Raw genomic sequence first — 23,100 nt, 5'->3', positions numbered from 1 at the left:
AATCAATGAACAGATAGACAGACCAAACCTTTTGTGTTTAAGTAGCCCAAGAAAGACTGCTGCCTTTAAAGAACGGCAGAGTTCTCTGGTTTTGAGGCTTCGGGGGCCTTCATAATCCCCCGTCTCACCTTGAGGAAAGCGGCAGCCACGCAGGAACCCCCCGCGCCGGCCTGCTTGGAGATGTTGTTGATGTCGGCCACGGTGGGCTTGGTCATCTGCTTGTGGTACAGCTCGAACAGCGGCATGCGCCACACACGGTCACCCGTCACCCCACCAGCCTGCAAAGAGGTGGTTGCTTTGTTTCAGTTTTGGGTCAGAGCACTGCCTGCGTCACTTTGTTGGCCACGCACAGAGACAACATGTAGCCCTGTTTAAATTAAAAGAAAGAACTAGCCTTTGGTAAGCGACGGAGCTTCATTTTAGCCGCAAGAGACATCTTTGTTGAAGTGAAAGAATGCAAAACATGTTGAAAAACGTTCAAACTTAGTGCCACAGGGACTAGTTATGGGCATGAGTGGCGTGATTTGGGAAAGCCACAAAAACATAGCGTATTTACACAATTGTTAGTCTACCCTTTTTTTTTCAAGTTTGACAATCCAGTGTTGGGGGGTCGACTTAAAACCGCAATTTAACTTTGTGCCGCTTGTAACGGCAAGAGAAATGAGAAATCATGGGTGCTACGACCTGGGGAAGGTGTAGCACCCTCGTTTGTATGGTAATGGTTGTAGCATAGCATTTACCATTGCATACATTCTAGCGTCAGTACAGGTGATGCCGACTTTGAAAGTTGGCGTTCTCGATCAGTGCGCTTTGTCCACGGTACCTAGAGCAGCTAACCTTCCAACAGCGCGTTCGGATGAACGTGATATGATTGTGCCTACAGCGCTGTGCATTGATACAAGGGATTCGGTAATACTCATTTTGTTTATTAGAGACGAACAAAACGCTCCTTGAATGTGAGTAACGTACTCACAAATCAAAGTAAATCGCGAGCGGCCGCTAGTGTCAGCCGCCATGTTGTTTGTTTTGATATCACGCTGCACTGCCGCTGCCGGTAGCTTCGATGGGTGTCATCTCGCACTGAATGTGATCTCATGATTGGGAATAAAGTTTCCCGCTCACCCCACAGCGCATGGTTATTCCGCGAGCTTACACAAAAACTGTTCTTTTTTAACATCTACTGCGCGCACCACGAGCGTACGGCTCTTGAGGGAGCATCGATCATTGATGGAAGAGCCAGCGTATGGGGAGTAATGTGGTAGTTGACGGAAGAGCTTCTCCTAGTGATATGACTTTGGCCGCGTTACTGCGTGTTCTTGTGTCCCTTCTGTGTTCTGCTGAATCGTCCTGTCTGTCATGACTGCCCTGGGCCGTCGCCCCCCGTAAAACTTTTGAAAAGATTTTCCGGAGGTGACGCCTGGGCTTTAAGAACTCTGTCGGCACTTGTCCACAACAGCGTTCAAACAAGCTGCTTCCTACGCTCACTTTTTTTTTTTTTTAAAGATGCAATTTTGTGGGGGTCGACCTACATTCGAGTCAATTTACAATCATGTAATTATGGTAGCAATCAGTGTATTAACTAGAAATTGGCATTCGAGTGGCACGATCAAACGAAACCAGAGGAGCAGTCATGTTTCTTGGCAACGGTTTAGTTTGGCCACCACCAATCGCTCAAACAAGATCCCGTGACGGCATAGTGGCTTCTCCAGCAAGCGGCTGGGGATAGAAAGACGACAAAAAATTACTCTTACTTTACATTTGTGTCCTTGGTAAATTTGCGAAGAGCCCCTTCGCAAATTTACCAAGGACACAAATGTACATTAAGAGTAACCTTTAATGCGAGTAAAGAGAGTAAGTAAGGGGTAAAAGAGCATCGTGTCTCACCTCATGGAGCAAATTCCAGAGGGTGTTGGAGGTGCAGAAGACTCCCGTGGCACCGGCACCCAGGGCGACCACCATGGCACCTACACAGTGCAAGGGGCAGTAGAGGTATGGCAATCAACAGCATGCGGGGTCACACCAGTGTACAAACAGTGCAAGCACAGGGCAAGAGCAGTGCGGCATGGATAAATAGAACATCATTCTCGTCTGCTCCCCTCTACGATGGTTTATCACATTCAACGTCAACAGAAGGCTTATGGAAGGAAAAGTCGAGTGCTGAGCTGTTTGCAGGAAGCCCGCGTTTGCACCCAACTTGCCCAAAATTATTGGTACGAAACTATGATGGACACCCACTTTTGGTGTCGTTCCTCAAGGTCCCAGCAGGTAAAAGCTGCATGGCTTTACAGAGTGGTGCTTCTTTTAGGCCTGTCACATGGCAAACTTAATGTCATTCAAAGTGAATGACATTATCTGTTAACGACATTTGGTTTGGCCATCTGGGCCTACATGGCAAAACAAATGTCCTTTGATAGTGGTACTGATGACGATTAGCAAGCTCCCAAACATGAAAAATTATAGTTCAAGTGTCTCTGGAATGTTTTCATACATACTAACTTTAAAAACAAAAAAAAAGAACTATTTTTAAATCAAAAAGAAAATCACCATTTCACGTGACATAAGTAGACATCACAAGTCGAAACGAGTCCACAAGAAATTTGTATCAGGGTAGCAGTGCCAATTTTTTTCTTTGTAACTACTTTTATTTATTTAGAAGCAATATGAAGGGGAAAGTATAAGTTCATTTAGAGTTTTTAGAAACTGCGCTTGGTTTATTACTAAACTGTCTTGTCTAGCGATGTGCCGCTGCTTTCGAGGCTACTCATTTGGCCGCTGAATGAACTTCCCAACCTCATTTAGCCGCTAAATGTCATACACTCAAATGTCATTCGGTATTCTGTCTTCAGTATTCGGTATTAGAGCAAATGACATTTTCTCTAAAAGTCAGGAGCTCAGATTTATGTCGTTTCAGCAGAACAATTAGCACACCTGTTTTATAAGACAAATAAAGACACCCGCTATTGCCATTGCCTGCAGATAAATGCCTGCTGGGGACACCATTCACTGACTTAACGGAATGCTGAACAATTAAGAATGTGTCTTTAGCTTTAAATAAGAGGCATCTCTGATAATGTGTGCCAAGGGTCTTGGAGCATGTCCTTTGCAAAGCTACAGGGAAGAAAGAATAAATTAGGGGGAAAAGGAAAACAGGGCAAAAGAGAAACATAAACAATTGTCTTTCACTTTACGGGCAACAGTTGTGAAGTGGTAGCATCTTGGCAGGGTAGGACTTTTTTTCTTGAAGACACAAGGAAGGAAGGCCAGTATGAGAATACACAGCGTATCTGTCTTATCCAGTTGCACCACAATCAATAAAAGCCTGAAATGAACCGCACCCATTGTTTATTGCGCTGTTAATCCACGGCAACCCATATGCTTCATCCGTACATGCTTCATTCTAGAGGTGGCATTCGGGCGTAGAGTGAAGAAGCTGGCAGCACCCCTTCCTCTACTTTTTTTTCTACATCCAGCTGACATACTAAATCCAGATCGTTTCTGCATACAGCCATACATGGAGAGACGAAACAGTGAAGACTCCCGAGCCAGTTCCCGTGCCCCACCTACCCCCCACCTATTACGAACGACTTTCAAGCTCACACAAAACGGTCAACGGCAGTTGTTCTGCTCTGGACAGCAGATGCCTCAAAAAGCAAAAACAGCAGAGGTGATGAAAGCGAGCGCATGACTTGTCAAGACCCTACGATGCTTCAGCTCAAAAATGGGGCCAAAATTTTTACCCTTAAGCAGTAGTTCCAGTTGTACCCAACAGTGTCCTCACAGATGCCTCGAAGAAGGACAATCATAAATCATACAGAAGGGCGAATAATGCAAGCTTCATAAACAGGACAAAAGCAGGGTTCAGCCATGCTTCAATGCGGGACACGGGGTCGAAAGTAATGTGAGTGGTACACAAAGGCCGAAGAACAAAAGCAGGCGCTGCTTCCCTGCAACCTGAGCTTCGAAGCTTCCCCCATCACCTCCTTCCGCCTTAGCACGTCCCCTGCCCAATCCCGCCACACCTCTGAGGCAAATAGGCAGGGCAACGCGCGCAGTACGTACCCGTGAGCGTGGCCATGTCCAGCACAGCCCTGGGGTTGAGGGTGTCGGCGTAGCACAGGGCATCGGCCAGGATCAAACGGCCCTCGGCGTCCGTGTTGTCCACCTGCGTCAACAAGGCGCACACAGGGTGACTGGCACTCGGAGAGCATAACTGGTGCACAATTCAGAAAAAACAAAAAACTACACAGAGGTGCTGTGATTTCAGCACTAATACAGTGCAGTGATTTCACAGTTAATTTCAGACTTTCACACAGTGCTTCCCATGCGCGGTAACGGGCGATGTGTAGGCTGCCAACCACGAGTACAGTGCCTGTACTGTCCCTTCTCCTCGAGCGACTGCTTGACTGGTAATGGTGTCCCCTTGGGAATGTGGTGATGCTGTGTGTCATCTCACCGAAAGATCTAACTCACCCGTCCTGTAGTACTGCTTTAATATTAGGTATAATACTGCTTTAACCTTAGGACCTCACAATGTCCGTCCACGTCCACGCGCATAGCTTTTACAATCGCAAAAAATCACACAGGCACTCGCAGGATTCGAGCCTGTGTCTGGTAGACTTGGCAGAGTTCCTTCCTATCGTGAATCCCAAATGTGCGTTTCGCTCTGAATACCCCAGGTGGTGCTGTCGTTCTAAGATCAACTTGCGCTGGCTCACACGTCCAAATCGGCCGCCATTTTCCCATAGGCAAAAATTGTTTTTATTTATTTTCAGAATAAACAGGTAAGTAGCATCGTTGTTCCCAGTATCAAACAAAATAGACCACAAAATGCGACCTTTGTGTGAAGTTTGAGCGCGAACAGAGCGGCGGTTCGTCCAGGAAAAAAGTTTAAAGTGTTCCAACTATCGCCTCACCACCCTGTATGTGCATCTCAGTAAAAGCGTGGTTTCGAACCTTTGTATGCCTCTTGCTTTTTCTTCCTTTTATGGGAATCGCCCCTACCTAGGCGCGGCTTTTCTCACCTGGATGGTGGTGCCATTCATGGCAGTAACCACATCCCCCGGCTTGGTGGCTTTCCCACTGGGCATGTTCTCGCACAGCGGAGTCAGGCCTGGGAGAAGAAAGCGTGGAGAGAGTGAATGGGGTGTATATATGCACCTTCATGAACACGAGAGTCACTTGAACACACCCTTCAGTGGTGGCATCAACAAAGTTTCCCGCTAACTCGACCAAAATACTAATGCGGCGCTACTGTTCATGCAAACCTTTTTTTCTGTGTAACATGGTTAAGTAGCGGGGTAAAGATGGGACAAAAGTAGAGACCACACAGGACTAGCGCTAGACATGAACTGAAATTTTTACTACACACATCAAAAGATATACAGCAACGGCGCATGCGTGAACATGCTCAAAGCACAAAGAAAAATTATGACAAGGCCGAGTGGTGCATTTTGTTACGCACGCGGCAAGTTCGCATTCAGATAATGTATTTCTTTTTTTTGACAAACTAATAGATGCCGTGCTTACACACTTATCACCGGCTTTCATGATGCACCACGCTTCAAACAATTCACAGCTGGCTTGGTCCTTAAAACAGCGCAATATTAGTGTCTTCTCGTAAAGTGGAACACAGTGTGGAACGCACCAGCAGCAGAACCAACTAGCCCACATTTTATTCTTTTTTCTGTAACCTGATCTCCATTGAGAACACTGGCACGGATTTCATTCTTGCGTGACATGAAATGCAACCCGGATGCTATTGTGTTTGAGAAGGATTTCGTTTTCTTAAAAAATGCGCAGAACTTCAGGAAAAGAAAACCAAACTTCCCGTGTTCACTTTACCATTAGAGATGTGTGTGCGTGCGCTGGATGACTTGTTGACAGAGATAATTCACTGCATCCCCAAATGTGACGAAAGGCTGTTATCAAATTACCGGAAAAAAAACCTGGCTTTCTGTCCCTAATTTAGGCTTCTCGTGAAAGCACAGCAAGAAGAAATTTGAGTAGCATTGCAGCTTTGTTGAAACCAAGTGTCGATCTCGGTGACACACACCTGCCCATTAACTATTAACAATAACAGCATCAACTCCCCCATCGAGTAGCCATACCTTACCACTTGTAATGGCAGAAGCAAATTTGATCGATTATAGGGGTTTAACGTGGCGACGCTTCACAAACGACGAGGTGCGCCACAGTGGAGGGCTCCGGATTAATTTTGACCACCTGGGCATCTCTAACGTGTGCCGAAATCTCGAACACACTGGAGTTTAAATTTTGCTTTTTGCCTCTATCAGAAAAGCGGCCGCTACAGCCGGAAATCGAACCCGCATCTTTAGTCTCACTAAGGAACAAATTTTCATGATATACTACAAGAACATACCGTTACAGTGAAGAAGGATTAATTTACAGGACAACATAGAGAATACCGTATTTTTGCGCGTATAACCCGCCCCTGCATATAATCCGCACCCCCACTTTCAGCCCGCCGGAAAAGAAAAAAAAATCCTCACATATTGCCCACAGATTTCCTACAGTAAAGGCTGCACGTCAAGCAACACTTCACATACTGTGTAGACAGAAAAAGTGTATATCTAGCAAGTAGAATGCACTGACTGCAAGGCGAAAGTCGCAATTCACTCAGTGTCACTGCTCTCGCTAGAACTATCACGGCACAACACGCAATGCAGCTAGGTGGCTAGGTGGGATAACCACGTTTTCGATTTAATCCACTCGTCTGTCACGTCATCACCGCACACTGCGCGTAGTGCGAACATTTATCATTCTCAAATGCGAACAAGGAAGTGCAGGCCGACCCGCTGCGGCATCGTTGATAACAGAATGAATGTGCTTCCCTTGCGCCGTCACCAAGCGGCATCCTCCACTTTACCATTTCTTTTCTTTCTGTTTGCTGCTGATCTAAAGAGAGACGCACCTTTGTGCACCCTCAGGCGCAAATACATCGCCAACGCTATCGTCTCGGCAGCCCACGGGTGCGCTGAACCTACCTCTGTCTCGGCGCGGTTCTCGCGATACGTTACCGCCAGAAACGGTGAAAAGCGTAATTCGAGGCACTTTCTATTACTGCTGGTTCTTCCTTTCGGTTATCAAAAGACACATCTAATTTATTACTACGCCGTGCGGGGCTTGTACCCGTCCTCGCATGAACGAGTACACGAGCCGTTGCACTGTGATGAAAGTGCCAAGCAGACAACCCACGACGCCCAGCCAATCAGATCGCGCCTTGTGGTCACGTGCAGTCAGTAGCTAATGGGGCGGCGCGTTGCGTCTTTTTACTGCCCCATTTTCACTCGCAACCACTGAATGAAACGAAGCGGTTCTGGAAGGGAACTGAAAACGAAAAGACGCACTTTCGAGTGAGACCAAGATGGACGCCATAGGGCATGTAAAACCCGAGCGGCGGGTCGTCGAAAAAATGCTATTTTCGCGTCACATCTTGGCCGATTTTAGCCGGCGTCAGTGCTACAAACTGATATTACGGCTCAAATATGTACACATGGTCTGGACATGTGGGTGAGCGGAAGAAAAACAGCTCTACTTTCCGAAAATGGCGATTTAGAAAAATGGACTTTTTTGGCCAAATTTTAAGATTCTAAGACCCGCGTCTCCCCCTAATGCGCACACCAGCACTGATGTGAATGAAACGAACTTTCTGCAAAAGGCCTTTCTGCAACGCATAGGAGACCACAAAACAGAAGACAGTTGGGGGAGCCACTCACCGACCATCTTGATGGGCAGCCCGAGTGCTGCGACCGCCGCGAACGTAGCCACCACGCACGCCGCGCCAGTCATGTCGGCCCGCATCTTGTCCATGTTGCTTGAGGGTTTCAGAGAGATGCCGCCACTGCATGCACACACACAGGGGGGACAAGTGGGAGGCTGTTAGAGGCCAACTGCGCTCAAAATTTTGACCTCTTGAACACCCTATTTTCGTATAGTCTGCTTTAAAAAAAAAAAAAGCAATGTGCAAAATGCAACAGCTGAAATACGCGCGTGGACACCGCAAGCGGCCAGCGAAAATTGGCGATTTTGAAACCGAAACCGAGGACAGCGTGGGCATTGTAGTGACGTTGCAGCCGTCCAGCGAGCAGCCAGACGGTCACCGGCTCTGGAGAAAGTCTGCGCGCAAGCTCTGCGCGCAAGCTCTACGCGCGCACGGCACAGAAAGTGGGTGAAGCGTACGCAGCAGAGCTCGACCTGTTCCCCAGTGGCGTGGCTGGCCAGAGGAAGAAGCCCCTGTTGGCTGGAACGTCACAGTTGTGTCATGGCTGTTTACGCGATCCGCCAGCAGGTGCAGCGTGGTCTGCGGCGGAGCTTTTTTACACGCTTCTGACTGATTAAGGAGGTGTTTCACGGGGCTACCACTTGTGTGCCAGCTGATTCGGGGGTACTTACTACGCATTACTACGCCAGTGGTTCACGAGTTTTGAACGCTTATGACTATATAAACCTCTTGGCTTTTGAAGCCTCTGTGGGATGCCGCGACAACAGAACGCCGTGTGGCTCTACTTGGGTCCAACGAGCGAGCTACAACAACAAGGCGAGCCCCTAAAGTGCTCTGCACTTAAAAGGAGAGCAATAGGAGAGAGACGAGAAAGAAAGAAGAGGAAGAAGAGAGAGAGAGAATGTCCTCCTGCCTCTCCCCCATTGCTCACCTGTCAAAGGTGACACCCTTTCCAACGAGCACAAGAGGTCCACCCTCAACCCCCTGTTCGGGCCCCTCGTAGTGCATCTCGAGGAAGACGGGGGGCTCCTCCGATCCCCGCGTCACACTCAGGAAGGCACCCATCTTCTGCTCCTCGATCCACTTGCGGTCCCTGGGTGTGCGTGTGTCGGTGGAAAGAGTGACCAGAGACAAGGTTATCGACATAAAGACTACTTTGTGCTTTAGTTTCTAGTTGCCTGGAACGGGGCAAACAGAAAAACCGGTTTTGCCTTCCAGGCCCAAACTTCAGGCGGTCGTAACTTCTGCTACAGACCAGATAGAATGATAACGTCAGTCTTATTGCACTCCTTGATTTGTGCACAGTTAGCTGATACCTTATTCCGCTGCATCCTTCCAGCAGTTTTTTTACAATGGTTATAAAAAAAATCAAATATAAAAATTCCCAATAAATTTTAATATAGCCATTTCACACCAAAACAAATTTTATATCCACAATCCAAATGAAAAACTACATACACCCCCGAATTTTCATCATCATAACTGCAAAAATAAACTTTTTTGGTATAAGACCAGTGCGGTCCCTTAAAAAAGACTCCTGTTTCCCCGTAGAAAAAAAAAACTGCAATAAATGCGTCAAAAGAAACAAAGAGTAGTTCCCGACCTTGCGATGACCTTGACGCCCCTCTTCTCGAGGACTGCGGCAGCCTCCTGGGCGAAACGGGTGGGCGTCATCAGGTTGGCCGGCATCTCCGACAGCCGCCGGGCCAGGTTTTGGGCGTGCGACTTCTCCATGCCGCGGTTCCACCTGCGACAGAGGATGTCGAGAAGAGGAAGAAAAAGGAGGGATTGGTGGCACACCCTCGAAAATGCAGCAGGCAGAAACAGGGAGGAGTTTAATGTTTAACGGGGTGTGGGTGAGTGGAGTACTCCCAATTAACGCGAGACAAATGGGAACTTTGTAAGCTGCAGACAACGCTGAATCCACGAGCATACAGCTCTTTAGGCAGTGGAAGTGCTGAGCGAATATATCTACTTAGTTCAAGCAGTGACCCCAGATCCCAACCATGAGGCAGAGATAATAAGATTTTGCCCACCTCGCCGCTACCTTGGGTTCGAATTCCACTCGCGACGCCGCCTACCCACGTGAAATGTAAACAAACTGACAAAGGGGTTTCTAAATGAACACGCCAGATGGCGTCAGTTGTCCAAATAGCGCTGTTTTGCGGGATGTTTGAACAATCATTGTTCCCCCTGGAAATATGGCCTATGATGTGGTCACGAAAGAGTTTTAAAACGTTGGTAATATGTTCTCTTCTAAGCGCCAGCGACAGGAACAGCAGCCAAAGTTGCTGAAGCTGCTGTTGACATGGAGCAAAGACAAGAAGCTGCTTACTTGGCTTACATTAGATGCTGAAACTGGTGCATTGCGGTGGTGCAGCACGATGTCATTGTAGAGGACAGGCGCAACTGGCCCACCTTTCCCACCCCCGTAAGCTGTGGTTTATTGGAGCTGGAAACTGGCATCCCCATGGCGGTGCCAGATGAAAGAATGCACTCGTAACCTACACATTTTCCTTTCAAACCCTGCAGGCCTCGCCCCTGGACAGGTCAGGCCAATCTTTTGCCATACCCGCTTGCCACTTCCACGTTCTCTAACATGGAGCTCCTCCGTGGAGGTTTTTATAAGAGTACAGAGGCAAGTCCAAAAAGCGAGCAGTACAGTAGAGCCCAATTATAGCGAACCCGGTTTTAATGAAATCCCGGCTGTAAAGAACAAATGTTCATTTCTCGTTACCATGTATACACATTTTATGTTCGGATATAGCGAAAAATGGGCATAACGAAGAGATTTCCATTCCCCGATGTGTTTGTTATAAGCGAGCCGTGCGTTTCCTTGCTTAGTGGTCACTTATGTGACATTAGGGAGAAATGCGTTTTTAATAACGGTAATAGTTTTGTTTGGGCTACTTAAAAGAGAAAATTAAAAGAGAGAAAGAGAAGCCCCTCAGGCTGGGGCTGTTGGCGTCTCCTGTCGTCGTCACTGTTGCAATCATAATCTCATGTAGTCACGGTACTAAAACACCAGGACACTCATTTATACCTCGCGCTAGAATGTAACGCGCACTAAAAAAACACCGAGACACTCGTTTGTGTCTCAAGCTAGAGAGCTTCGTGCTTCAGAGATGAGCATATTACAGCAAAGCTGTATGCCTCGGCCCCTCAGCGGTTTCATCTATGTTGGCAAAAACGCCAATACGCTAAGAATACACTTATTCACTGCTTGCTTCGCCCCTGCCCCGATTTCCTGTTAGTGGAGATGGCCCGGGATTTTTAAGCACTGTGATCGGCTGGGCACAATCAGAACCATTCATTGCCTTTTCTGGTTAATAGCTGGAAGGCTACCCTGCTGGCACTGACAGTAGAAAGCCTGCACTGCAACTGTGACGCTAACCGCATGGGTTTGTGCGCCGTGTCCGAAGTAAACAGTTTCCCACCTCTCGTGACCCTCGTTGCCCAGCATCGAGAGGGAGACGGGGGGCTTGCGGGACTCCTTCTTCTTCAGCTCCTCAAAGACGTGCAGCGCTAGCGCCGAGCCCTCCGCGGCCGCTGCCGTCCACAGGGAGGAGAGGCGATGGCAAGGAAACCAAACAGTTAGCAGCGCCATGAAAAGGCTCCAAACAACATTTTTTACATCGCACGGGGATCAACACTGCATGTCAGGATACTGCGCTGCTTTTCATCATCATCATCATCACCACCACCACCACCACCACCAGCCTATCTACGCCCACTGCACGGCAAAGGCCTCTCCCATTATTCCCCTATTACCCCGGTCCTGTACTAACTGCGAACAAATTTATCCCCGCACACTTCTTGATCTCACCTGCCCATCTAACTTTTTGCCGCCCCCTGCAACGCTTGCCTTCTCTAGGGATCCACTCTGTTACCCTTAGTGACCAACGGTTATCTTGCCTTCGCATTACATGCCCTGTCCACGTCCATTTCTTCTTCTTAATTCCTACTAATATGTCCTTAACAGGCCTTTGTTCCCTGACCCACTCCGCTCTCTTCTTGTCCCTTAATGTTACACCTATCATCTTCCGTTCCATTGCGCTGCTTTTAAGACTAGACAAAAAAGAGAGGACATTGCACGACATAGGAGACCTAGTCCTAAAAGCAGCGTGATGCACATACAGAGATGTACAAGCAACTAGCCCTAGTCTTAGCTTTGCTGCCATAACTACAATTCAAAAAGACATCCCACCTTTCTTTTCCAGGTTTTGTTTGACAAAAACATGAGCTCGTTTAGTAATGAACAATTAAAGCCGGCTTTGATTTCCCTCTCCTGTTTGCCTGTAATTTTTTGTTGCGTAAATGGCTGCCCCGCCTTTCCTTCAAGGAGCCAGCAGAGCCCCAGGTGCACTGTAAGCCAGCGCCAAACGAGCCCATTCTCTTAGAAAAGACAGCACAGCACGACGTCTGTTTTCAATGTGCACATTCGTAAATACACTTAAAGGGACACTGAAGTGATATGTAAACATTGCGGGATTACTTGCGCAAATTGTAGTCCGGAGTCCCCAGGCCATGTTTCGACCACCCTGGGCGCGTTTACGCGATTTTATTTAGCAGAAAAATTAATTCGAAAATGCTGTCCTCCTCTCTTTACGCTCGCCCATTTTCTGCGGCGTTTTCGTGTGACGTCGAGAGGAGCCGAGCTCGGGCTCCCCGGCCTTCAGACAGAGGGCATCCTCGATTTAGCAGTCCTGGACGGTCCGCGGGCAGTCCGAGGACTGCGTTCGGACCGGAAGCCCCATAGGAATACATGGGAAAATCGAGCGCCGGATCGCGCCCCGGGCAGTCCGCGGGCGATCCGGGACTGATAATCGAGGAGGCCCAGAGTCAGTCGGCCCAGCGTTTCGTCCGCCGGCCGCCGACGGGTCGTCGCAATTCGTTCGCTCAGTTGAAACGAAGCCAGGACACGTTTGTGAATGGAAGAATCTGCCTTTCTTTACTTGGTTAGTTTGTACACTGTATCTAGTTCCAAGTCAAGGTCGCTTCACACAAGCGCGGCACAAGCACACATGCGACGCTTCGCTGACTGGTACGCCAGTAGAAAAATTTAAGGCCTCTTGAAGGCGGGAGAAGAGTCAGCGAAGTCAATATAGGTACTAAGGAAATAAAATAAACTGATATTTTTACCGTACAGCGTAAAACTAGGGTGCGGGAAGCACTTTTTTGCGCTGGGCGAACAAGCACAGCGGTCAGCAGCACGACTACGCATCTGCGAACGCTTTTCCGTCTACGAAATGCAATTGCTAGACGTGAGCTATTGTGGAAACTCGGGCGACGCTTACTGCACGAGCGCAATACAAGAAATAGTCACCTAAGCTGCTTGAAATGCCAAAACTAAATAAAAGTGTAAACTGGTTGTACAATATATACCCTATATTACCAAGGCCAGCAGAGCCGGGCCCGTGGCCGAGTGGCTTGGGGTGCCAGGTATGTCACCGCAAGTATTTTGGAAGTCACGAGTTCGAATCCCCGCGGGCACGTGCTTTTTTTTTTTTGTATCGTTTTCTGCCTATGTTTTTCTACATTGAGTTCACCGTTTTGGGGGCCGCAACGTTCATGGCTCCACGAACTAGTTCACAGAACGCGCGCAGGCTTGCACTGGCGCGCTAGCGAGTTCTCGTTGGCGTGCTGTTGCCATAAGCACCGAGTGCTTGCAGGCAGTGGGCACAGGCCAGAATGAACAGACCCTTGGCCTGGTGCGAACACGCTTTTTACGATACAGGCATGAGGAAGGCAAGCTCGAAATATGGGGGAAAAGCGCATGACATTTGGGCGTCTGCGGGTACGCGGAGGGCGTTCATGTACTGCGTAGGTCTCGACTAGTGAATGCTACGACTACAAGCCGTCCTGGGAGACTTATCTTTATGCATTTTTACAGCTGACAACATGGCAGAAGCGCGGTACGATGATTACTGAGTTATTGAGAATGCCCATCCAACAACGCCACCGGTTGTGTTTTACAGAACCGAAACCGAAACCGAAACTTGCTTCTTTGCTCACCTTGGGCATCGTCCAATCACGGTGCCCGCTCCTCCTAACGTCACAGCTTTAGTTGGTGCGGCCGCCGCAAACCGCGCATGGTAGTTTTTCTTCTTCGGCGCTTTGTAAAATAATTACCGATTTGTCAACCGGATAAACGATGAAAAGTGTGCTAATTTGAGCCAGTCTACGCAGTGCAAGCAAAAACGGGAGCTTGACAAATTCACTTCAGTGTCCCTTTAAATACACTTAAACCTCGTTACTATGTAACGGGATATAAAGAAATAAGGGATATAACAAAGTAAATAAAATTCCCCTTGAAATCCCCATAGATAACAGTGCATTTGAAGCCTCGTTGCAACAAAGTAAAAATGACCTGTCAATGGATATAAAGAACTATATTAGTCTCCCCTCCCCCCTGCCAAGAAACAAACAAACAAAAAACTAACTCCAACCACGGCGCATGAAGCATTCTGTGGAGTTCGACACTCATTCAGCACGGCCATGCGCCGCCACAACACGCGTGGCTGAGCGAGTGAGCGGGCCAAGTGACGGTAGTGAGAAGTGGCACAAAGTGGTTTTCCTCAACGCCGATGCCGACGCAATAAACGGCGGGGGAGCCGACCAATGATTCTATTGTCGCAGATGCCACCGGACAGACCAACGCAAGTGACGCCGAAGATGCCACGGTCTCCCGTGCACACACGTTCAACATATCAACGTCGTTGCAGGCACTCAAGCAATTGACCTAAGTCGTTTCGTCGGCGCCCACGGCGACGACGTAAACAGCACCAACGCGGTGGCCACCACTGAAAGGAAGCGTTTCACTTGCGATGTCCGAAGCAAAGGAGTGTCACAGACTTTTTTTCCAGCTATAGGGACCGAGCAGCTGGACAGGTGGCGCCACCACTCGGCGCTGCCCTCGTTAGTGGGATGAGCCGGTGCAATGGACTACGCAGCCTTCCATTGTTTTGACGTGTTTACGTCGTTTCTTTGAATGTTTAGGGGTTGTGTGAGCAGATATGTGTGGTGAAACGAAGCCCTGACAGATGCTGTGGGTTCTTAGATGCACTAACGGCTACGTAAACTTGTCAGACGCTACTAAGGTTGGGTATGGGCTGCGTTAACCTGAGCGCTTTTTGCAGCAGTCTGTGCTGGGCTCCACATGATCTGAGTGCGAATATAACTACTATTAGTATCAATATTTATGTATTCTTAAATGCACTAACGAATCCGTAGACTTGTTGGATGCTTCAAGGGTTGGGTATACGGGCTGCATTGACACGAGTGCTTTGTGCAGCGCTCTCTGCCTGGATCCGCCCGATCTGAGTAGGAATAATACTATTAGTATTAGCAGAGTCCCTTAAAGCATTGAAGGACTCTGGTATTAGTATTCATTTCTCTCACTTTAAATTGCCTTCACTGGTTTCAATGACTCTGATTTCCATGCCAGCCTCAGCGCTGGGATACCTCGATACGCATGCTTTGAAGAGAAACGCACTTATGTGCGAGTTCGATTACCGTATTGCCGTGGAAACGTCGCAGCAGTTTACACTTTTTGTAACAATGAGCTTTGATCCTTCGGCTTTTGTGATTGACCGCATTTGAGCCCAAGAGCCAAAAGCGGACCTCCCACATCGTAATGGTTGTATGATCGAGGGTCAAAGTATTTCAACCACCCAACAGCCCAAGCGAAAAAACCTTCCCCCACCACCTCCCCATTTTACCGCCTGCGTGGAACGAAGGCTGGCATTGACAGTTAAAAAATGTTAATGTCAGCCTGCGTTTTAGTGGTTAAGCATTCTTTGCAGAGCACCTAAAAAATGTGTAATGCCTTGTGAAGATACCAGAAACACGCGACTAGTTGCCTCAAACAGGTGTGCATCAGCCCGAGTCCGCCGGCACAGACGCATTTCCGACACGCTGGAAGCAGTTAGGATTTGCAGTGGCGTTCGTACACGTGAAGAATGAACAGAAAAATCATCCAGCCCTCCGTCTGACGATGGCGATGGTGGAATGCGAAGCTTTCTTCGGGCGAAATAGAATGGTCAAGGGTGAATTGCCTGGCGTACAATAAAAAGGCGGTGTGTGCACTGAGCAAGGAAAATATTTGTGTTATATTCCATTTCCGTTGCATGCAAAGTCACGTAGCGGGACAGTGCGCCGCGAGGCGGTTTCCTCCTTTGCGTGCTTATAGTTGCGCACCCAAGTGATCGTAGATTCCCGTAAACTGTTATAATTGATACGACGGAATAATGGATATAACGAAGTAATTATGGCTCCCCTTCAACATCGTTGCAACGAGATTTCAGTGGAACTCCAACGAATGTTACGAACACGCTTAGGGCCTTTACATACCTCAATGCAACTTCTCAGTTGTCATGGTTCATGAAGTACAAGGCTGTAAAGTTATTCTTCGATGTTTGTTAAGTGTGAAAACACTTCTAACAAAAAAAAAAAAACACCATCACAAAACACTGCAGCGTATCTGGAGCTCCACTCCCTGCAAACACAGTTGCAGATGCAATCCTTTCTGTTAGATTTGACATCACGTTCACTCTCGCCTCCTCATGCAGACACTGTTGCAGTGCGTGAATTTGCGAAAGCGCGTCTTCTGCACCCTTCCTCCGAACCTCTCACCTTCAGCGTCGGCGCAGGGGTCCACTTCGATGGCCGTGGCACCGACACCGCGCAGGCTTCGGACACCCGCTGCGTGAAGAATTTTAAAAATTAAAATATAGTGGCACCACTTTAATAAAGGAGTACTGACACGAAATTTCAAAACTGAGATAACTATGTAAAATGCGTCCTTTTTATTAGAAGATATCTCCCAGCAAGTTTCAACAGCAACTGTTTGGCATAACGTATTTTAAATCCATTTTAACCTCTGCCCGCACGAGAAAGCCCAGAGTGGGCCGACATGACATCATCTGCTACAGTGTAGACCATTTATAACATAACCGCTTAAAGTGCAGGACCGGATATAACGCGGGTTTTTGTGACCACCGGTTTGCCTCCCTTAGAACTCAATGCATAAGCATACCGCTTAAAAGATGCGGTTGGCCGAACCACAATACCGTTTATAGTGCGGTTTTTCAGCGGGTCTGCTCATCGACCGGCGCAGCTGGGGCATTGTTTTAGGATAGCAAAAGAAAAAAAGAAATGATGAAATCGCCCATCTGACGCAGCACGCACCCCTTGCTCTCCTCTAACTTCGACACAAAAGAAAAAAATAGGCACCCTTTAGTTCACGCGTACGTGATAACCACGGCTGTCCTTGCTTGATGCACCTCGGAAGATAGCGACCGAGTCCCCGTCCGCGTGTGGCAAGTTGTTTCTATTAATCGTGAACCGCATGGCCCGTTTTCGCACACAAATTGTGCACATCGGCGTTGCGCGTGCGTTTTTTTCATGCTCGCGTCTACGATTCCGCGCTCGCAGTGGCTTCTTCACGTGGCAGTGAGAGGAGCCTGACGACTTGCACCAATGGAAAGACGCGCACCTAATGGCGGGAGATTCGAATCGCTCCGAGCCGGCTAGCCCCGCCAGGGGTGTTTAGGCTAAAGTCCCTCGATCAGATGAAGGGACTTTAGTTTAGGCTTACCACCGCGGTATTTTTTGATGGGCGCTTTCACAAGCAGCGTGTATGGCAGTTTATATTCCACTTTGCGGTCACATTTTTCTTGCATCAGCATCTTCGCTTGCGCCTCGTGCGGCATTTCAGCGAGCGGTTAGAAGCGGTCGCTGGAGCTGCCTGCACCGCTTCACGGCCAGTGCCGACCTACAATCATGTAAATACGGTATCCGCCAGAAATCCGCTATGTATGAAAATGGCCCGTCAGAAAATCCACTAGCCGCTAGACCAGGGGTTCTCAAGCATGTTGGTCCCAGGGAACCCTGCTAAGTTCCGTTAAGTGCCAAGGAACACCCCCCCCCCATCCCGCCATTTTTCATTCCGTTCATGCTACATTAACGTGCAATAAATTCAAAAGCAAGCAAGGGTATCGTTTTTTTTTCCCCGTCGACTTTACGCAAGCATGTAGGCTAGCCGCACCAATCTCCAAACAGGAGAAATGCGCATGGGGGTAATATAAGGCCGAGATTCAAGTGCAATAGTTTAACCACGTGGCCTGTTTTCGGAGTCTGGCTGGCTACAAGCTGCTGGCCAGATTTATTGCGCAGCTCGTGCGTTTCTGTTATGCGCCGAGATGTGCTTACTGACACTCGGGCGTGAGTAATGGAGGTTCCTTAGATCAATCGCACCTCAAGTTCACCATATAAGACTTTGTGACTGCGGAACCAGGGAAAATTTATCAGTGGTTCGCGGAACCCCGAGGAGGGGCCTGCGGAACCTCAAGGTTCCGCGGAACCCACTTTGAGAAACCATGCGCTAGACTAATTTTTTCCCCGTCAGAATAAAATGAAATCCGCCAGATTTAGCGGAAAATCCGCTAAATTGGCATCACTGATAACCGCGCCATCGAAAGTCCCCGCGTCACGAAAGCGATCGGCGCTCACAAACGTCCGTCCAAAACAACTGCGCATTTGGGTGCAAACTCAATTGAAAGGTCTGGAATAAAACTTCTGGCTCGACCATTCACTTCATTTCAATACTTGGGAAGCAGTGCGCGAGAGGCGAGCCGGATATAAACCAGTGTGATTGCTCCTCTACTACCCAGTTGTGTCTCATTCTGTTCACCTTCCTCCCCCTATTTGCGGCACTACCAGAATAGAGAGCTCACCCACCGCATAAACGTGATCGCCCTTTGGCCAGGCACAAATACAAACACGTTGTCGAGCAGATCTAGCAGTAGCTGCTCGCATCGGGAGCATGGAGCATGAGCATCGTCTTTCAACACTTGCAAGCTAGGACGTACCGCTTCGAGGCATCGTAAGTACGCATATAATTGGGCAATGAGGTTAACACAATGCGCTATCGCGCGGTGTGAGAACACATTAAATGCGCTGAAATTTATAAGGTACGCCCGCACTCCCAAGTAAACTACGCGTGCGTTCCAAAGTAAACAGCTCCCATTCGTCGTCAACACTGGATCCCGTTCCGACTTACTTACCTGGTGGCATTGATGCGTTCAGAGACGTTTAAGAAAAGGTAACAGGAAGAACTGCACGCACATAATCGCGTCGAAACGTCGGCAGTAGTGTGCATACAAGCCCAGCACTGGCGGCGGCTTGTGGCCCCCCTACGACGCGTAATACAGTCCCTGCTGATTGTTGCAAAAATCTGCGAAATAACCCCAGTATAGTACTACGGCCTACGTGCGTCATCAGTGTAACAATTGAAACAGTGCAACAAGCAGCCGAGGCTTGTGTTGTTCCCTGGAATCGGGAACATTTCTCGAAGCGTAAAATGTCTACACGTTAACGTTTTCACTCGAAGAAAAAACTCTTGCACAGAAGTGCAAAAAATTTTGCCGAATCCAAGTACCCAGCGTCGCCAAACTGGAATTTTGCCTAATTGGTTACAATTGCCGCACTGGGCGGCGGGTGCCTCCACTGGGAAGCAATTTCACCACCAACATGCATGGTGGGGTCTTTAACGTGCACTGCAAGCATTGAGCACACGAGCGTGCATGCATTGACCCAGTGATGGCCGAATTTCGCCCTTGCCGCAGCCGGGTGGCCGGTCCCCGATTTCGGGCTCAGCAGCTGCGCACGCCATGCAGCCACTGAGCCGCTGCGGTTCGGGGGGGGCGTCCCCTGGGAGAGGGGGCTGGCATCTGTGGCGGGCAGCCGTTTCAGGTGGCGACTCCCACAATCAGATGCAAATAGCCCTGTTCTCCAGCTGGCAAGTCGGAGCCGCACACCACAGGCAGGGTTCTTGCCGCTGCCACGTGGTGGAGCGGAATGCGCGCCCCTCCTTGCCGTGACCCTGCAGGCAGCGAGCCCGGCTGTCACAGGGACGTCCCCGTTAGAGCATTGTTTCAGGCGCCTTATCAGAGTAACAAAACAAGTGCGGAGGAGAGACAAGAACAAGCCACTCTAGCGGCATACCACACATCCAACCACGTGTGCAGGGAGGGATATCCCGATTGGTGTCCTCGGTATCCTGCTTTGCGATAGGTCGCCAGGCAGGGAGGGGAGATGTACAAGTGGCGACACAGGTTCGACGACGTGAGAAGTGATGTCACTTCCGGTTGAATTCATTTGCCCTTTTAACTCGCGAACTACCGTATTTACACGATTGTAAGTCGACCCGAATGTCGGTCGACCCCCAAAAGTTGCATCTCTCTCTCTCAAAAAAAAAAAAAAAAAAGTCCTGCCTAGAAAGTGGTATCACAAAGAAAAGCTCTTCCGGCAACCCACACAGCGGCTCTACCATCAATGATCGATGCTCCCACAAGAGCCGTGCGCTCGCAGTATGCGTGGTAGATGCTAAAAAATAAAAGCTTTTGTATAAGCACCCGGAATAACCATGCGCTGTGCGTTGAGCGGGAAGAACACATTCGCTGCGAGATGACAACCATCGAAGCAACCGGCAGCAGTCACTGCCGCGCGATACCAAAACGAACAACATGGCGGCTGACGGAAGCGGCCGCCATGTTGTTTGATTTGGGCTACATTAGCGCTGCTCATTGAATCAAGGGGTTCGCTAATACTCATTTTGTTTATTAGAGACGAATAAAACGCTTCTTGACGCGTTTCTGCACGCGATTTGTGCGCATCGGCGTTGCGCGGGCGACTTTTTCACGCCCGCGTCGCCGATTCCGCGCACACGGCAGCTTCTAGTTCTACGTCGGTATGACGCGTGACGAGCGCGGCAGTGGGAGGAGCCTGAATGAAGACTTCCCCCAATGGGGAGGTGCGTTCTTCATGGCAACAGTTTGAAAGCGCTCAGGACAGCCGGCTGGCGCTGCTAGAGATGTTTAGGCTTACCACGGTGGCAGATATTTGATTGGCTTTTCCCTAGCGGCGCGGATGATGCTTTATAGTGTCATTTTCGACCACATCATCAGCTCCTTTCTTGCACAAACGCCTTCGTTTGTGCCTTCGGTGATATCTTACAGAGCGGTCAGAAGTGGTCGCTGGAGCTACGCGCACCTCTTCGTGGCTGGTGACGCTGCCATGTTGCCGCCGCCGTTCGCGTAGCGCGCAGCATGCGGGTGGCATTTGCAGCAGCGTCAGCGCGGCGCATTTTCGTGAGCAGAAAACGCCCCATGCGGTTCACACTTTCGACCATAACCATAGGAACGAGGGTGCAAAGCTGTCCACACCTCGCAGCACCCCAGGTTTCTCGTTTCTCTTGCTGTTACAAGCGGTAGACTGTTCGATTTCGATTCAAAGTCGATCACCCAACATTGGATTGTCAAATTTGAAAAAAAGGGTCGACCTACAATTGTGTAAATATGGTAATAACTAGAGGGGAAACTGGCACTAGTGTCAATGCAAACTCCGAAAGGGCGCTTACGCTTCAATGGGAATGATGGGTAGTTCTGGAACCGGATTGCGTAGGATCGAAACGGGCCTAAGGCTGCGCAAATTGTGTTTTTAAACAAAAAAAAAACTCTCATTGCCCCAGTTCACTGCCTACAAATTACAAGGAAAACAAGAAAGCTAAAGATTAAAAACTGGTTCTGTTTGAAATAAAACGACGCATTTAAATAAAAAGCAGACTCGGAGTCGAGTAGGTTTGCAGAGTAGTTTTGCCATTTGCTGCCAACTACAGCGAGACGCGGACTTCTTTAAAAAACATTTGTAAAAGTTTCGGCGCTTGTAGTTTTGAATATTAAAAGAAGTATTGCACTCCTAAAAAAAGAAAAAAAAAAACCGATTACCTCTGGAGAAGTTATTCAAGCCTGAATTAGTGACATTTATCAAGCTGCGTTCCTATCAGCCGCCAGTACTGCTGGTCTACGCCGTAGGAGCCGGCGTAAGGACAGTGTGGCTGTTCTAAGCAGCTCGCAACCACTGTCGGCTTCAAAAATACATTGCTCTTCCGAATGAGCAGCACCGCAACTCCTAATTCACAGGCAACTTTGCCGCATACAGCGCCGTCATTTGTGTTTTCGTGCTCGCTGCGCCGGCAATAAATTCATAACCCACCCGATTCACAACTCCGGTTATAAAACACTCAGGGCACCGCCACTGCACGTGCGGCATTCAGTTCGAGGAGAAACGCATTCTTGAACGCTTCTTCCAACACCCCACATAGTAAAATGCGTTCATGCCAGTCCAAAATAAACCCAAAACTGGCTGCACGATGCAATCCATTGTAACTTCCGCAACCTATCCGAGTGCCAATCCGAATCCGGAACTACCCATCATGGCCACCGAGGCGGCCGATCGCAGTGCCAGATTCCTCTCTAGAGATGTTATTGTATGGAACTCTATGGTTGACGGGGCGCGCATTGGTCAAGCAGCCGGAGTTGTTCAACTCCGGCGCTACCGGTGAACGCTCATGAGTCCAGCCTAGAAGGGGAGGAGCCAGGTTGGTCCGCTGCCGCACGCCGTAGTGTCCCCACTCAGCGCAACCAACCGGTTGCGCCCAGCGCTGCTGCCGAAGTCTCCATCTTGCCAACGCAACCCCCCACCCCCAATCTCAACGCTCGCAGCAGCCGAAGCGGTGGCGCCATCTCACGAGGCGCAAGTGAACCCCACCGTAGCTGCCATCCTATTGCGCAAGGTTGCTGCACATTCGTCGAAGATCCGCGGAGGTCTCGGAGCGCTAACTGCGTACCGAAATGCGATCACGCGTCACAGCCTTTACATGAAATGGACTGCTGGGCCCAACTGCCCCGCCCATTATCAACAGCCTGTGTGTTGAACAGGGCAACGTAAAGTACTAACCGTTATTTTAGGCATGGTGGAGCAACCCATTCACTGCCAAAGGAAACACTCAAGACCTGATTTGATTGATTGATTGATTGATTGATTGATTGATTGATTGATTGTGGGGCTTACCGTAAAAACCCGCGTATAATACGGACCCGCGTATAATACGAGGTGTAATTCGGGGACATCAAAATCAGAAAAAAAGTTTTCATCCGCATATAATGCGAGGTAAAGAGCACATAAAACATTTATTTGCACTGCAGTTACCGTTCAGTCTTTGTCAGTTTTCGCTGGCACCGTCTCCCGACATCCGTTCTGTCATCGTCAGGTTCGCTGCCGCTGTCTGCTGAAGTCGCTTTGTCGGAAATGTCTTCCCACAGAAAGTGGTCCTCAGTGCTATCAAGGGCGTTCGAGATGCAGCCTTTCTTAAAAGAGCGACTGACGAGCTCCTCTGGAATGCTGGCCCACGCATCCGCGATCCAGCCACAAAGCACCGCTGGAGAAACCCGAATCAGCCATTCGGTAGCTGTCACTTACGGGTATCCTGTCCTCATCCACTCTTGGTAGCAGGACCT

At 49.0% G+C, this 23,100-nt stretch overlaps 1 protein-coding gene across 3 annotated transcripts in view; it reads right to left on the bottom strand.

Annotated features, from left to right (window-relative positions):
- Positions 1-23,100, bottom strand: part of LOC144149739 (cytosol aminopeptidase-like) — a 41,732-nt gene that overhangs the window by 3,055 nt on the left and 15,577 nt on the right. For all 3 annotated transcript variants that reach the window (XM_077681396.1, XM_077681397.1, XM_077681395.1), the window contains exons 5-13: positions 16,376-16,444; positions 11,179-11,290; positions 9,345-9,488; positions 8,673-8,834; positions 7,737-7,861; positions 5,022-5,110; positions 4,060-4,162; positions 1,885-1,964; positions 129-278 (exon numbers count right to left, since the gene is read on the bottom strand). In XM_077681396.1, the coding sequence (XP_077537522.1) occupies positions 129-278; positions 1,885-1,964; positions 4,060-4,162; positions 5,022-5,110; positions 7,737-7,861; positions 8,673-8,834; positions 9,345-9,488; positions 11,179-11,290; positions 16,376-16,444 (1,034 nt within the window). The remainder of the gene's footprint in view (positions 1-128; positions 279-1,884; positions 1,965-4,059; positions 4,163-5,021; positions 5,111-7,736; positions 7,862-8,672; positions 8,835-9,344; positions 9,489-11,178; positions 11,291-16,375; positions 16,445-23,100) is intronic.

The sequence above is a fragment of the Haemaphysalis longicornis genome, unplaced genomic scaffold (genome assembly GCF_048455015.1).
Source record: "Haemaphysalis longicornis isolate Haplotype H1 unplaced genomic scaffold, Haemaphysalis longicornis Haplotype H1 scaffold_8, whole genome shotgun sequence".
Lineage (NCBI taxonomy): Eukaryota > Metazoa > Arthropoda > Arachnida > Ixodida > Ixodidae > Haemaphysalis > Haemaphysalis longicornis.
The sequence above is the reverse complement of the archived record's forward strand: the minus strand, read 5'-3'. Positions and strand labels throughout refer to the sequence as shown.